This window comes from Pelophylax lessonae (assembly GCF_965119305.1).
Source record: "Pelophylax lessonae genome assembly, chromosome: 4".
Lineage (NCBI taxonomy): Eukaryota > Metazoa > Chordata > Amphibia > Anura > Ranidae > Pelophylax > Pelophylax lessonae.
In genome coordinates, this window is record NC_138771.1 from 574,878,792 (window position 1) to 574,896,655 (window position 17,864).

A 17,864-nucleotide genomic window follows, 5' to 3' on the forward strand; every position below is an offset into this window, starting at 1 on the left:
CAAAAGCCAGTTATAGGTTGGGGTGGTTGGCATTTGGCTGTAAGTTGTACCTTGTTTATCTGCAGTCTTCTCTCTACATTTGTTTAAAGTCCAGAATTTAAAAAAAAGCTTGTCTGAGTCCAGCAACAGTAGTCGCAAGAGAATCCGGCAGGTTGGGTATACCAACGTTGATCGATCTACTTGGTACATTCAGCCTGCCCATAAATGGTTCGTATCTCGGCCAGTTCCTGCTGAGATTCGAACCATGTATCGCTAGCCTTACCCATTACTTAGCATGCTGTGCTTATGAAAAATATACACTATATTATCAAACGTATTGGGATGCCTGCCTTTACACGCACATGAACTTTAATGGCATTCCAGTCTTAGTCCGCAGGGTTCAATATTGAGTTGGCCCACCCTTTGTAGCTATAACAGCTTCAACTCTTCTGGGAGGTTTAGGAGTGTGTCTATGGGAATGTTTGACCATTCTTCCTGAAGCGCATTTGTGAGGTCAGGCACTGATGTTCGACAAGAAGGCTAGGCTCGCAATCTCTGCTCCAATTCATCCTAAAGGTGTTCCATTGGGTGGAGATCAGGACTCTGTGCAGGCCAGTCAAGTTCCTCCACCCCAAACTCGCTCATCCATGTATTTATGGACCTTGCTTTGTGCACTGGTTTGCAGTCATGTTGGAACAGGAAGGGGCCATCCCCAAACTGTTCACACAGAGTTGGGAGCATAAAATTGTTAAAATTGTCTTGGTTTACTGACACCTTAAGAATTCCTTTCACTGGAACTAAAGGGCCAAGCCCAACCCCTAAAAAACAACCCAACACCATAATCCCCCCCTCCACCCAATGATTTGGACCAGTGTACAAAGCAAGGTCCATAAAGACATGGATGAGTGAGTTTGGGATGGAGTCCTGACCTCAACCAGATAGAACACCTTTGGGATGAATTAGAGTGCAGACTGCGAGCCAGGACATCAGTGCCTGACCTTTACAAATATGCTTCTGGAAGAATGGTCAAACTTTCCAAAAGACACACTTGTAATCCTTGTGAACAGTCTTCCCAGAAGAATTCAAATGGTTCTAGCTGCGAAGGGTGGGCTAATTCAATACTAAACCCTACAGACTAAGATTGGGATGCCATTAAAGTTCATGTAAAGGCAGGTGTCCCAATACTTTTGACAATATAGTGCATCTGATGATAGGGCCACTTTAAAAACAACCTTGACACAATAAGGTTGATTTACTAAAACTGGAAATTGCAAAATCTGATGCAGCTCTGCACAGAAACCAATCAGCTTCCAGGATTTTTTGTCAACGCTTATTAGAACAAGCTGAAGTTAGAAGCAGATTGGCTACCAGGCACAGCTGCACCAGATTTTGCACTTTCCAGTTTTAGTAACTGAACTCCAGTAAGACGGCAGTAGTGAGGTGCAGAGCTCATCTAAAGGACTGTGCAGGAGATTGCAGACATTTCCAAACAGCAGGATGATCTTGCACTTGTGCACACAGATTTGCCATGCACTCATCTTAGGTGTAAGAATGTCATGTACTGCTGACAATAAGGCAATGATAAGCTGTCAAAGAATCCATGCAAAGTTCATTCTCCCTGGGGCGCTCTACATCAGGGTAGTAATCAGGTCTTTAGCTGGGAAACATGTAGTATGGCACAGGTCAGTCTAAAATTAGTATGTATTCTCGTGAAAGATCCAAACAAACATTTCACAACAATCAAAAGAATGTTCACCAGCAGAGAAGGTGCATAGCCGGAGGATAATGAGCTAAAAATACAAGTGCATTTATTATACAAATCTCACATTTACATCAACAAGGATGTGGAGTTGTCTCACCTTGGAGTTAAAAAACCTTTTAATTATCTCTTCTCCTGTCTCTTTCCTCTTCTCATCAGGGGACACTTCATAGTTTGCCTGTGATGGGAACACAAGTCAGAATATTGGTGAACAATCCTTCATACATTGATGTGACAAGCTCAGAAAGTCACCGGGGGGTGGGGGGGCATGTAACCTTCCTGTTCCATCTATGAAACACGTCAACATTGTAACATTGTAGGAGTTTACATTTAACCCCTTGCCACCTGCATCCCTTTAACTGGGCTATGATTCCCTGGGGGCAGGAAGGTTTATTTATTTCAGGTACTTTTATATCGCTGTCAATTTACGCAGCGCTTTTATATATACATTGCACATTCACATCAGTCCCTGCCCTCAAGGAGCTTACAATCTAAGGTCTCTAACTCACATTCATACACAGTAGGGCCAATTTTTTATACAGGATCCAATTAACCTACCAGCATGTCTTTGGAGTGTGGGAGGAAACCGGAGTACCGGGAGGAAACCCACACAGGCACAGGGAGAACATGCAAACTCCTGGCAGGTAGAGTTGTAGTTGGGATTTGAACCAGTGACCCTCTTGCTGCTAGGTGAAAGTGCTAACCACTACACCACTGTGCCGCCCACTACACCACTGTGCCGCCCAAGGTTTGCCTAATCTTGTGACCACAGTGCAAAAAGAGAGGGTTGGGACTTTGAGTGAGGCATAAAACGGAGTCTAAGAGCCGCTTCACACTGGGGCGACTTGGTCGCCTGCCATAGATTAGCACAGGACCCGTTCTAATAGGAGCGACACAAGTCGCTCCGACTAGGAAAAAAGGATCCTGAGCTACTTTGGGGCGACCTGCATTGACTTCAATGATATGAAGTCTGTGCATGCCGCTCCGAGGTCACCCCGGCAAGTCGGGTCGCGCCTATGTGAACCGGCTCTGATTGTAAAACAAAAACCAAAATATCCATTTTATTAAGTACAAAAGTTCCGGCATTTAAATCATTGACACCCTGTATACCTTCAATATGTCTTGGTCAGACTGGTATCATTCATGCATGTTATCTTGTATTTTTACATGTTTTAACATAGTCATCAATTGTTGTACTTAATAAAATGGATATTTATTTTTACAATCAGACTAATTTTTATGCCTCACTCAAAGTCCCAACCCTCTTTTTGCTTTCGAATATAGGGATGGAGGTACAATGGCTAGTTGAAACCTCACTCAAAGTCCCAACCTCTCTCCATATATATTGGGACCACAGTGGGTTGTCTGATGGGAAGTCGGTCCCACCAGTTCCTGATCATTAGTAGAGACAGAGCGGTTTTTGACAGCTCGTGTTTGCTGGGAGTATGCAGTAGAGCTGCAAGATTCTGGATAAAACGGGAGTCACAATTTTTTTGCTTAGAATAAAGATCACGATTCTCGGCATAACATCATCTTTCACATTATACAAAAAAATTGGGCTAACTTTACTGTTTCGTTTTTTTTTTTTTTTTTTTTCATTACAGTGTATTTTTGCCCCCACAAAAATGCGTTTGAAAGACCGCTGCGCAAATACAGTGTGACATAAAATATTGCAACGACCACCATTTTATTCTCTTGTGTCTCTGCTAATAAAAATATATGTAATGTTTGGGGGTTCCAAGTCATTTTCTAGCAAAAAAACTATGATTTTAACTTGTAAGCAACAAGAGTCAGAAAAAGGCTTAAGGAGTTGTCAAGTCAGGAAGGTTTTTTATCTTAATGCATTCCATGCATTAAGATAAAAGTCTTGTGTGTAGCAGGCCCCCCAACGCCCCCTTATACTTACGTGTGCCCCCTCTCTATCCAGTGATGTTCACAAGTACCTCGGCCACCCTGGGACTCTCCCTCCTGATTGGCTGAGATACAGCAACGGCGCTATTTGCTTTCGCGGCTGTCAAAGTCAGTGAGCCAATAAGGAGAGAGAGGGGGCTGGGCCGAACGGCAGCTCTGGTGTCTAAATGGACACACGGAGCTGCAGCTCGGCTCGGGTGCCCCCATAGAAAGCGGCTTGCTGTGAGGGCACTCGATTGGAGGGAGGGGCAAGGAGCAGCAACAACAGGGGAGGTAAGTAGAAATTTTTTTAAAACGAGACTTTACAATTACTTTAGTCTTCAGGTGGTTGAACTAATTTACAGACCGAAGTTCATCCCTTTGATCTAAAAGACCGAACTGATACTTTGTTGTTTATAGTCATCTATCAGCCCTGAGCAATGTTATTAAGAGCCGGTTCACATTAGCGCGACTTGTCAGGCGACTTGTCAGCCTGACAAGTCGCGCTCCCTCGCGGTCCATTGACCGCTACAGGACCAGTTCTAATAGGAGCGACACAAGTCCCTCCGACTTAGAAAAAGGGTCCTGTACTACTTTGGGGTGACCTCGGAGCGACTTGCATAGACTTCCATTATGTGAAGTCCCTGCAAGTCGCTCCGAAGTCGTGGTGCAATGTAATGCACAAGTCTCCCCCGAAGTAGTAAGGAGTTGTGTCGCGCTAATGTGAACCAGCTCTAAACGTTTGCAGGAGGCTTTTTGTTTTTTTTTCTTTCTTTTGACAGCTGTGTGTGAGCAGAGAACGGCTCTGCATTGTTAGGTGAGGGGGTTGAATCGAGATCGCGATTTTTAAATAAATAATTGTGCAGCTCTAGTGTGCAGTGAGCGCGCTCTCAGCACAGAAACCTATGCCGCCCATAAAAGCATATGTGCGGCGTGAGTATTGATGCCTACTCTTTGCCACCCCACATATGCGCTACACGGGCAGCAAGAGGTTAATGACACATTGTAAACTGGGTTAAATGTACTCCAAATCCACGTGTGAGCCTGCCAAGAAGCTGTAACCTGTAAGGGCCAATCACCTCCGCTTGGGAATTCCCTGCCCCCACAAGAATACAAGGGTCAGCTCCAGGGTGGGGAATGCCTCCACCAAAGAAGATTGGCCCATACAAGTAACAGCTTCCTGCCTCTACCAAGATGGCCGTCTTTGCACAGACAGTGCAGAACAAAGCACGATATGTAAGCAACGAGGAAAAGATCAGTTGTAAGGAGCCCAGAGCAAATTCTGGTGACTAGTTCTTTGCACGTCTATTGTCTACTTTTTTGGCGCACAATTTCCACAGTACAGGTCCTCTTTATCTTAGCTGAACCTAAATACTAAAAACTTTGGGCTTAAGCCCCGGTTCACACTGCTGCGTGTGCGGGGTTCGCATGTCATGTCGGAGCGCACTGCTCCGACATGACATGCGATCAGCTGTGCGGTGCGAGTTTAGCCATACAGTTTGTATGGCTAAATTCACATCGCACCCGCAGCAAACACGCACAGGAGGCATTTTTGCTGCCGCATCAGGATCGGATCGCACAGCGGTTCACACTTGTGCGATCCGATCCTGTGCGAACTGCACGATCGCACTGCGATATGCGATCAAACTGGGGGTGTCGTTAAGATTACATTGACACCCCCAGCGGATCGCATATGGCAGTGTGAACTGCCGGGGGTGCGTGTGCGATGCGGGAACAGGCTGCGAATTCGCAGCCTTCCCGCATCGCATCAGTGTGAACCGAGCCTTAAAGAGAAGCTACTTTTGTTGAGAAAAAAAAAAAAAAAAAGAAAACATTCTCCTTTGGGTGATCTATGTCCATTTCAGGGATTTTTAATTAACTTTGTTGCAGATTGCTACCTTTTGTTACTCTGCAGAAATAGCTGTTTGTCTGTGTCCATGTGCACGTTCAGTTTGTATGGCTGTGGTTTTATAATTATCAATCAGCTGCTGCACCTGCAGAGCTCCAATGAGGGAATTGGCAGGGTCTGCATCCCTTTAGACGTGATTTCCCTATGGAAGCATCTCCCCTAGACGTGATTTTCCTATGGAAGCATCTCACCTAACAGTTGCAGGGGATACCAAAAACCTGAATTGCTTCTTAGTGCAGACTTCTGGGAAAATCAGTGAGCCAATCACACAAGCAGGAAATTACATTTTCAGGGGGCGTTCTATACACCATCTGCGTACAGAACACATCCAGGTAGCCATATTGCATTTCATTTTTAAAAAAATTACAGTGGATGCAGATTGAAAAGGTCATTTTAATGACATTCAGTTAAAATAGGACTTGAGTCATAGATGTATACGCTATATTTTTTACCCCACAAAAGTGGAGTTATCCTTTAAAATTCCAACTTTGACATGACAATCTGGATGGATCTCCTTACCGCTGAATCAAGAAAGTGGATGCATTTGAGGAGGTGTTCCCTTGTTTCACAGAATTGACGGAAGAGAAGTCGTCCGATTGGTTGCTTCTCACAGAGGCTGGTGTAGTCCCTTTCTGCAAAGAAAAGGAAGTGCAATGAGAACAGAAGGAATCTTCATTAGCAGAAATGCCAATCATCATATTCATTCATGCATAAATACGGGATAAGTATGATGAAACTGAACCAATACGACAAAATAATTATTGTGAGTGATTTGTGCAAAATTTAGAAAAGGGTAAAGAAGTTGCTTAGGGTTACCAGTTTTCTAGATAATTTAGAAAAGTGGCCTCAAACTGCGGCCCAGGGGCTGGATGTGGCTCTTTTCTTGCCTTTATCCGGTCCTCAGGACACCAACAGTGGGGCATTATTCCTGCCAATGACACCAATGATAGGGCAACTATTCCTCCCACTGATCTCAAAAGATGGGGCAACTATTCCTCCCACTGACCCCAAAAGATGGGGCAACTACTCCTCCCACTGACCCCAAAAGATGGGGCAACTACTCCTCCCACTGACCCCAAAAGATGGGGCAACTACTCCTCCCACTGACCCCAAAAGATGGGGCAACTACTCCTCCCACTGACCCCAAAAGATGGGGCAACTATTCCTCCCACTGACCCCAAAAGATGGGGCAACTATTCCTCCCACTGAACCCAAAAGATGGGGCAACTATTCCTCCCACTGACCCCAAAAGATGGGGCAACTACTCCTCCCACTGACCCCAAAGCGGGGGCAACTATTCCTCCCACTGACCCCAAAGAGGGGGCAACTATTCCTCCCACTGACCCCAAAGAGGGGGCAACTATTCCTCCCACTGACCCCAAAGAGGGGGCAACTATTCCTCCCACTGACCCCAAAGAGGGGGCAACTATTCCTCCCACTGACCCCAAAGAGGGGGCAACTATTCCTCCCACTGACCCCAAAGAGGGGGCAACTATTCCTCCCACTGACACCAAAGATGGGGCACCATAATTAAGGCCTGAAAGCTGAAACGCGTTGGCTTTTTATTTGATGGTTGTTCATATGCTACAATAAAACAATGTTTTAGCTGACATCCATAGCACCAGCCTTTTTCCTTTTTTGAATGGGGCACCATTCCTCCCACTAACACCAATAATGGGGCACCATTCCTCCCACTGACACCAATAATGGGGCACCATTCCTCCCACACTGACACCAACAACGGAAGACTATTCCTCACACTAAAACCAATGATGGGACATGGTTTACTCCCACTGATGCATATTCTACTCCCAGTGGCCATAGCCTGGCCCCCCTAAACTCTGGCAAACAGTTAACCGGCCCTTTGTTTACTACGTTTGGAGACCCGGATTTAGAACATAAAACCCCTAAGTAACCGCTTCAGTTTTTAAAAATCACCCCATATAGATTAGCAATCTATCACAGAGCTCAGGACTCCCTCCCCATCCCTATGAGACAGCATTGTATGCCCAATCACTTTAAAATGTCTCCCCTTTGACAACGCTGTCTCCCCATGTGCATCCTATTCTGAATTTGATGTGAAACCATTTCTAAAGACTCCTTATGGCTACAACTCCCATCCAGCATCTCAAAGCAGACAATGATTTGATGCAAAACTAAATACCCTAAAAAAGGCCAGTCTGCAATGGAAGCCCACAATGAACCTTTCACCAAACAGAGCAGCCACCAGCTAAGGGGACAAATCTTATTCATTTTAAATACTGTCCATTGTGCCAATGTAAAAAATAAGTAAATGTTTGACTAAACTTAAAGTGTTACTAAATCCTTAACCATAAAATCAGAGTGTGAATGCAGTAAAGCATGCTTGTACTACTCACTATGGAACCTAAGGGGTTAACCCTCCACATTGTGTAAAAAGGCAGTTTGATCCTGTCTCCTCTGATCCTTCCTTCTTCCACTGTCCCCAATCCATCTGTTGATAGTACAGAGCCCTAGGAGGCACTCTGCACATGCTCAGTTTGGTGTGTATTGCTAAGGGTTTTTTATTTTTCTGTTGGAAGGGTGCATGTGATCGGCACAGGGCCAATCATCACTGTCCATACAGAAGTTTAGGGGTCCTGCAGCTTCATAGGACAGTCAGAGGAGAATGAAAACTCCTCCTACAAGCTTTAACCAGACACTGATAGAAGTCACAAGATTGCTACATACTGCTGAGGAGAAACGGTATTTAGCAGTGTAGATTTACTAAATTAATTGCATTTCCATGTTCTTTGGGAGACCAGATATAATGACTTCAGGTTCCTGGGTTTAGTTTTCTGAAATTTTACCTGAAAGGCTGGCTCTACTGTAATCTCTACCAATCCTAAACAAGACAACCAAATGTCCTGTTGCTGCATGCAGTGATTGGTAGAATCCAATGACCCAAATGGCCATCTGAGCTTACAGAAGTAAAATGACCAAAAAAGGAAAACCCAGAAAACATTAAATTGTGAGAAGTTTCACCAATAAACTGACAATATCAGTCAGCAGAGTGGAACATGCCAGACTAAATATAGAATTATAAATATATATAAGGATTTCAAATTTTGAACATATTTAGTAAAAATTCGTCTACCAATAGAGCCTGGGCAATATGCCAGGATGTCACGAAACACTAAGCACAACAAGAACTGAGAACGTTTCATAAAATCTCCAGGCCCGGAGGAGACAAGAGAAGATATTCCACAAAGTGGTGCTGAAACATTCCCAGGATAAGAAATGAAGTCCACAAACTCCCAGGAGACCACAGAGTACACCACGAGTGTAGAGGCCTCTGGATAGTAAATACCATCCTCTCTGCTTATAAGTAAGACCTCTCCTAGGGCTTGTTCATATCTGCACCTATACTGTCGCCTCCCTGACTAGCGATCCACAGTGAGTTGCTTTTTGGAGGGCATTTGACTAGTGAGGAGGAGGAAATACGTCACCTCACCTCCTTACTACCTACTTTAAACCTCAAAATGCCAACCCACCACAATGCATCCATGTGTATTGCATGCAGCTACAGCATGACCCCACTCACTGAATGGGTCCCATTTGGCTGCAGTACTGCTTGTCGAATGAGACATGGCATTTCATTTTTGCCTGAGCAAAGATTACACAGGCATTGCTTCAAGTTGCGGCAAAGTTGCCCAACTTTCAGGTCGTACAATTGTGAAAAGGGCCTTAGATTTTAAGCAACTTGAGGGCAGGGCTGATGCGAATGTACAATATATATGTAGAGCACTGTGTAAATTGATAGCGCTATACAAGTACCTGTACTTAATGCAATCGCATGAATAGGACTGCCTGTATGGGGGGATGCACGAATAATCTGTAAATTCCCGTGTGGGTAAGCACAGCCATTGTATGGGGGTACACATTGATACACCCCATTTGAACAAGGCCTTAGCCCAGAATGTACCAAAAGAGAACAAATCTATCAAGGCGCACTCTAAGCAGCCATAATTTAGGAGGAAGTGTCCAAATAACAGTGGGATGCCTTTGCTTGCAGTAGCTGCCTGTAAGGCTCCTTTTACACGAACGATCCGATCCGCCTTTCAGTTTTTCAGGTGGACCTGATCAGGTGCTCCATGCATCCCTATGGGGCAGGGGATGTCAGCGGAGACATCTCTGCTGACACCGCTGCTATCTGCTTCCGATCCTGTCCGTGAAATCCAGACGGCTGGAAACCCTATTTTCCATCCGTCTGGCGGATCAGATCGGATGAGAACGGACAGGCGGTCCGTTCTCATCCGATCTCCCATAGAGGACAGCAGCGATCTGGGCAGCTCCATCTCTGCACACAGAGCGGAGACAGAGCGGTTATCTGCCTGCTCAGTGGGGATCAGCGGATCGATCCCGCTGAGCAGAATGGAGTCCGCCAGCAGATGCGGATTGTGTGAAAGGACCCTAAGTGAGAATGGGGATTACCTTCAGGCTTCATATTTTCTGCATGGAACACAGGTTCTTTCTGGCAAAACTAGCAGAAAGATCCTGCATAAAATGCGTACCTGAAGTACTAGCATTTAGACACGTACAACCTTAGGACGCTTACAATTCTTCCAATGATTTGTGTACATGCATAAAAGTGTTTACATACATGTACATGCCTATAATCTGCAGATATGTACGGCCCCAGATGCAGCAATGGCCTACTTTTTTGTACACCACTAAACAAGGCACACAATTTCATTTTGTAGACCCAGCTGTGTGTATGACTCTATTGAGTCCTACTGTACCGTAGAGGTGTACAAAACTATACCCATCTAAACACGGCATTTTAGACGCCTGTATGAATGAGCCCTTTAAGAGAACACAGAGAATACAAATTCCAATGATAAAGTTAGAGAACAAGCTGCAACTATTAAAAAAAAAAAAAAAAAAAACGACTGATCTCTTGATTCAAAGTAGACGCTGGCTCTTGGCACACACCAGGGTAGGAACCCTCTGCTGACCACTTGCACACCCCCCCTCTACAGAACAATGTATCCACGTATAAACTTACCCAACTGCTTTCGCAGATCTTCACACTGGCTGATATGTGGAAATTTTAGGATTTCCTTCCATTTTTTACTCCTCCCTTTCCTCTTGCCACCTCCGCCTGAAATTCAGAAAAACAATGTTAATTTAAATTATAAACACGCACATAAAGAGAGTGCACCAGCTACAAAAGGGCAAGTGGACACACAGTAATAAACAGATTTTCAGAGTCTGGGTTTATTTTTACCCAAAGTTGGCAAACAAGGAGTCTCCTTCAATCAATGAATAAATCGCACATATAATAAATCAACACAAAATGTACAAACAATAGATGAATAAAACACACGCAGAGGGTTCACAGGTACACCCCAGAGTTTGGTTGGGGTCTGGATCCATGGGACAAAGTACAGTAAATACTCTGATTATTCAGAGGTTTATTATTCCTCTGCACAGTTCAGACACAAAGTAGATTGGAGGACTCTGATTTCATTCGGCTCCCAGGCAGGTGATTGGCTGCTCCCTACAATTGCATTAAAGCGACAGATTTCTATTATTGATTACTGGGTTATGGCAGTACCAAATAAAGTAAAAGAAATGCTTGCAATCCTAGTCCTACCCAACACTAAGATCTTTCTATGAGCAAGCCTCTCTTTAAAGAGAACCAGTCTATGGTGTACAGAAATACAAAAACACAACCTAATACCTACAATGTCCAGGACACTGAACACCATTCCAGTGAAGAAAAATCGGCCAGCACCACAAAGAATTCCGGCCTAAATCTAACTAGTCTTAGAAAAGTTCCTCTCCCCTCCTTTCCTCCAAACTAAGTAACCTATATAAAGAAAGATGTATATACTTGCCTATTTTTAGTCTGCTTTGGGCCAGTCACATGATCTGTCTGCCGTGTCCGTGGTGGCTGCAGGGGAGAGGAGGGAGCACCAACAGCAGCAAAGAGCCTGAGAGTGACATAACCATTGTCTGTGCGCTCTCTCCTCTCCCCTGCAGCAACCGCTGGCTGACACAGGGGGATCACGTAACCAGACTGGGCTGAAAATGGGTAAGTATATGAATTTTTTTTTTTTTTTTTTTTATACACAGGTTAATCAACGTGTTTGGGGGGGGGGGGGCATTTTTAAGTTCAATTAGGGCTTAGGCTGCAATTCCACTTTTATGTAAGGATTAGCAGGACAAATTAGTTGGCTAAGAATGGTGGGCTGATTTTTCCCCCCTTTTTTTTAAGCCCCGGTTCACACTTCTGCGTGTGCGGGGTTCGCATGTAATATCGGAGCGCACTGCTCCGACATTACATGCGATCAGCTGTGCGGTGCGAGTTTAGCCATACAGTTTGTATGGCTAAATTCGCATCGCACCCGCAGCAAACACGCACAGGAGGCATTTTTGCTGCCGCATCAGGATCGGATCGCACAGCGGTTCACACTTGTGCGATCCGATCCTGTGCGAACTGCACGATCGCACTGCGATATGCGATCAAGCTGGGGGTGTCGTTAAGATTACATTGACACCCCCAGCGTATCGCATATGGCAGTGTGAACTGCCGGGGGTGCGTGTGCGATGCGGGAAAAGGCTGCGAATTCGCAGCCTTCCCGCATCGCATACATGTGAACCGAGCCTCAAGGTTATAAAAACTGAACCCTTAGGCCCCTTTCACACACTCCGTCCGTCGGAGAGCGTCCGTTTTTCTCAGCGAGGGATCGATCCGTCGATCCCCCACTTAGCAGGAGGATTACACCTGTGTCTCCGCGCTGTGCGGAGACAGAGCTGTCAGGTCCCCATGCATCTCTATGGGGGAAATCGGATAGGAACGGACCTTCGGTCCGTTCTCATCCGATCCGCTGGACGGATGGAAAATAGGGTTTCCATCTGTCCAGATTTGACGGATCGGATGTCAGCGGACATTTCTCCGCATGGGGCATCACGCCTGGTGGACCGTTCAGATCCGCCTGTCAGTTTTTTTGGAGGATCTGAGCGGTCCACCTGTGTAAAAGGGCCCATAGTGCTCTGGGAATCCTTTGCCCTTTGTGAGGGGCGGATGCAGGTTAGGTTTAGGATGGAATTCTACTTTAAAGGTTTAGTCTAGGGGTGCAAGGATCAGGTGTATTACTTACCTTAGTCATGGCTCTGGTAGGCTCCAGCACTGTTCTCAAGTTCCAGGCTGTGAATGGTCCCTTGGGGACACCACATGCAGTGCAGGGCTATTAAAGTGGATCTTCACCCCAAAAACAAGTTACCTGCACCTGGCGCCAGTCCCCTCCCCCTCCCACAACTGGATTAGGGAGAGGGAGCAGGAGAGGGACAGCGAGGGAGAAGCAGAGGAGTGACGAGTTCATCCCTCTACCCTCTGTTACTGGTCAGCACATGAATACCCAGTTTGAGTTCTACTCGATGTGCCAGATAGAGTTTCACTCGATGGGCTGGTTTACACCAGAAAGTGGTGCAAGAAAGGTGCGTTCAGTGTGCGTTTCCTTCACCACGTTCAAAACACACTAGGTATGCGATTTGCTGCGGGTGTCAATATAGTCTTAATGACACCTCAAAGGCAGATCATAAACGTAATGCTTTTCCCTGCAGATTGCATTATTTCCGCAGTACCATGCGATCAGGTGCAGTGCGTGTTTGCAAAGTAGTGCATGCGCTACTTTTGGTAAGATCCAGTGCAATTTCAGCCCATTTAAATGAATAGGCTGAAAAATCGCAGAGCACTGAACCGCACAAGAATGAGATTTAGGTATGAACTGGCCCTACATAAAGATGATGAGGAGCGAGGTCAAGACAAATTCAAGTACTTATGCCAGCTGCATTCAAAGTACTGAGTACTGTACATTTACTTTTATAAACACATTGCTGAACCACAAATTAATTTATCTGCCTGGAGTCTCACTTTAACCGTAAGCAATCCCTGGAAATCATGACGCATGTTGTAGATGAGGTAATGCGACAAATGGCGGAACAGATTAATACAAATCTATCACAACTTTGACAGAACTGTTGCAAGCGTCTCGCCACCTCCAGATCATAAACAGAAGCCAGATTCTATGTGACAGCTCGGTCACCGTGCTGGGAGTGAGGCTCCATGTACACGGGACGCTGGAAATGGCCGTTTAGGAGCAGTTGGGCGTTTTTTTCAGAAGCGAGCACGCTCTCAGCACAGAAACCTAGGTCCCTATGGGTTATATGGCTGGCAGGATTGTCCCAACAATCCAACACAGGCATGTATTTGCTTCAACATGGAAGAGGTCCTGTTTACCTCCATTCACCGGTATTCACCCGCCAATCGCAACCCCTTCCAGTGAACAGTGTCGCTTCGCAAGCGCCCTGTAACTGAGTATAACGAACCTGGTTGCGGCATGCTAGTAAAGAGTTTACGGGGTTAAAATCAGGTAGTGAGGAGGCAAACCAATGCCTCATGGCCTGTCAAATGCTCTCTGAGTAGCAACCCAAACACCAATTGCTCTTCAGAGATCAAAGCATATGTGAAGGCGCCCTTAAGGATCATAGACCCAACAACAGTAACATCACCCTGTATATGCAATAAAGCATGCTTGTTATACTCACTGTGGAACCTAAGAGGAAATCCTCCACATTGTATAAAAAGGCTGTTTGAGCCTGACTTCGCTGATCCTCCCCTCCTTCCACTGTCCTCAATCCATCTCCTGATAGTACAGAGCCTTGGAGGCACTCTGCACATGCTCAGTTTGGTGTGTATTGTTAGAGATTTTTTTTTTTCTTTTGGGAGAGTGCATGTGATCAGCACAGGGCCAATCAGCACTGTCCAAACAGAGGGTCAGGATTCATGCAACCTCATAGGACAGTCAGATGAATGAAAACTCCTCCTACAAGCCTTTACCAGTGCTCGGCTGGAGACTGATAGAAGCCACAGGACTGCTATATACTGCTCTTGAGAAAAGGTATTTAGCAGTTTAGATTTACTAAAATAATTTCATTTCCATGACCTTTGTACTTGGGGAGAGCAGATAAAGTGAATGCAGGCTCCTGCGTTTTTGTGAATTGGGTGCAATGCTTCCCATTTTATAACATAATCACCAAAGTACCGTACAAAAAAAAAAAAAAAAAAAAAAAGTTTCCACTTTGAAGCGTCAGAGTTACTGCTATGTAACTCCCGTTTTAAGCCAAAGGGCTTAAAAGATAAGAGTGACTTTATTCTTCTATGGGATAATTACTAGATAAGCCAGCTGCATCTTGGGACACATCTCCACCCCGCGAATGCAGCTGCAGTATATATGAAACACGCACAACAGCCAGAGATCTGACCAATCGTTCTCCCGATTTCTCAATAAGAAACCCACCCAGTCATTGATAACCCCTCCTGTTTAGGAGAATTGATCACATATACACAGAACACAAATCTAGACTTCACACTGCTGAACTTCAGCCAAAAACTATTTTTGGCCATTTGCACTATAAAAATAAATGAACACTAATCAAGTGTTTGCAGTGTGCTGCATTATGTAATACTCTTACTTCATTCCCCTCGGACAGTACGGCCAACGCCAACACTTACATTTCTGAATTGCACGGAACACAGCAGGGTGCTCTCTATGCAGATGATTTATTCACAAAATAACTTGTATTCTTTTAAATTACAGGGAGTTCTGTGACTGGAGGAGGGGAGATCATGTCCTACATCTGAACCTCCTGTGTTCACAATGCAGCAGGGACCCAGAAGCTGGTGGAGATAATTGGAGTAGTGGTAGCAGCAGTAGTGGAGCAGCCTTTTTCAACCTTGGCAACACATAGGAACCCTGGAAATAGCTTTTCGGTTTCAGGGAACGTCTACTAAAAATGACTATCTACAACCCATGCTACATTAGTGTGATGTCAGTGAGATGAATGCTCCTTACACTTGTGGACATAAGAATTACCCCCTTACAGATAGAGAAGATGAATGTTGGTGGGAACTTATCTGAGAGGCAGAAATTGGTCATTTCTCAAGAAACCCCTAGCAACCTCTGAAGGAACCCTGGTTGAGAAACTCTCTTCTAGAAGGATCCCGCAAGTATGGGACATGCATACTAACATTGGTCCAAGCTGGACTAAAGTACCTATGGAAAAATTGTTATACAGAACCTTCAGCTTTAACCCTTTTGCTGCCAGAGCCATTTTTGCGCTCCATTGTTTAACAAATTATGGGTACCACAGTGGCCAAGTGGTCAGCACTACTGCGTAGCAGCACTAGGGTTGTCGGTTTGAATCCCAACCACGGTACTACCGTTTTGGAGTTTGCATGTTCTCCCTCTGCCTGCGTGGGTGGGTTTCCTGCCACTCCAAAGACATGCTGGTAGGGTAATTCGCTCTGGTCCAAATTGATCCTAGCATTGAATGTGAGTTAGAACCTTAGACTGTAAACTCCTTGGGGGGGGGGGGGGGTGGGGGACTGATTTGAACATAACCACTATATATATGTGTATAATATATATATATATATATATATATATATATATATATATATATATATATATATATATATATATATATGTGTGTGTGTGTGTGTGTGTGTGTGTGTGTGTATATATATATATATATATATATATATATATATATATATATATATATATATATATATATATATCTATATCACTGCGTAAATTGACAGCTCTATAAAAGTACCAATAATAAATAAAAATAAATACATTTTAGCCCTGAAGATTGCATAAAAACCCAAAAACATTTTCTAAAAGAAAACACCCTGAAGAATAAAATGGTGGTAGTTCCAAAATTGTATGCTACATATTAGAGCAAAGGTCTAGGTAAAAAGGGGATTTCATTGACGGACACAGTTTCTTCTTTGAATACTAATGAAAAATTGCAAAAAATGCGCCACCAAGTGGCGACCAACTGGGCGCATCTATATTATTGTAAATATGCCACATCCTAACAGCTGAATTAGAATTGGAAAAAAAAAGGAAACATGGACTTTAATGGCACAGATATATAAAATACAACATTTGTCGACATTAAAATATAGAACATACAAACGGCAGCAATGGCTGAAACGTACAAAAAAAAAATAAATATATTTTTTAGTCAACACTCAAATCAAAATTTGATGTGAATGCCTAACCCGAACTACTCAAAAATTCTTATTTTGATTTTATTTGTTTGAGAGAATGGCTATTAATGAATGTTGTCTCATATAGAGTGATGAACCAGAGCTCCAGATGAAGCACACGTGCGAAACATGTCAGCTTAATTCACATTCCGCTCATTTTGGACAGCTGACTACTCTTTCTACGGTTTCCCAGGAGGGGGGGGAAGTGGTATTCTTTCTCCCCTTTCCGTGGGGAACATACACAGTATGGTTAATGTCACAGTCTGCATAGATTTATGCTTGTATTACACCAATGTGGTAGTTTGGAAATTACCTACTTTTTCTTCATTTTCTGTGTTGACTAAAACATTTTTTTTTCCTTTTTTGTACGTTTTGCCCATTGCTGCCATTTGTATGTTCTACATTTTAAGATCGACAATAAATGTTACAATTATATAACAAATTCCTCTTTATTCTTGACCATTGGGTTATATTGCCACCTACAGGAGTAGGACACTAGGCAGAAAAAAAAAAAAAAACGAAAGCACAGCCTATGGGCGGTCCGAGCTGATAGTTAACCCACTCTCAGCCATAAGCAGTTCAGTTTTGTAACAAAGCAGTACAAGTAGAGAAAATCCAACAGAGGTGGGTGCTGTGTGTCAAGCTCCGGAAAAGGAATTTTACGGTATCAAAAATCATGTTTTCTCTTACATTCATTGATGGACACAGCTTCTTAATTCTTGACCATTGGGATGTCCCAAAGCAGTGCCTTAATGAGGGGTGAGGAAACCCGAAAAACAATGGAGCAACCAGGCAAACATGCCAACCACCCAACAACCCATAAAGGGGGCCACAAGGAAGCGCAAATAGCCGCCTGCAAAACTTTGCGCCCAAAAGAAACACCTGAAGATGCAACACATTAACAGGGACAATTTAGTAAGAGAACACACAGACCAGGAGCTGCCTCGAAACCCTGAGACACAGATGCTTGAAAGCACCAGAGGCACTCGTGGAGCGTGCCGTAATGGCAAGGGAGGAACCCCCTCTTAGAAATGAACGCCGGGGCGTGGCCGGGATGTAGACGGCGCCGGACGTTTTCTAGCAGAGCTCTTCACCATCCTGAACTTATCCGGCTCCATCCACGGCCCCTGTGCCTCGGATCGCGGCGGTTTTGCCCTCCTCTGCATCAGGCACAGGTGGGGCACGGATGCCGGGGAGAAAATCCCGGGTTTCAGCACCGACATCGCGGCCTAAACGAG

General features: G+C 44.5%; 1 protein-coding gene across 1 annotated transcript in view; it reads right to left on the bottom strand.

Annotated features, from left to right (window-relative positions):
• LOC309554071 (G protein-coupled receptor kinase 5-like) overlaps positions 1-17,864 on the bottom strand; it is a 127,508-nt gene that overhangs the window by 44,156 nt on the left and 65,488 nt on the right. The window contains exons 2-4 of the mRNA XM_082255603.1: positions 10,564-10,659; positions 6,057-6,169; positions 1,839-1,916 (exon numbers count right to left, since the gene is read on the bottom strand). Coding sequence (XP_082111729.1) covers positions 1,839-1,916; positions 6,057-6,169; positions 10,564-10,659 — 287 coding nt within the window. The remainder of the gene's footprint in view (positions 1-1,838; positions 1,917-6,056; positions 6,170-10,563; positions 10,660-17,864) is intronic.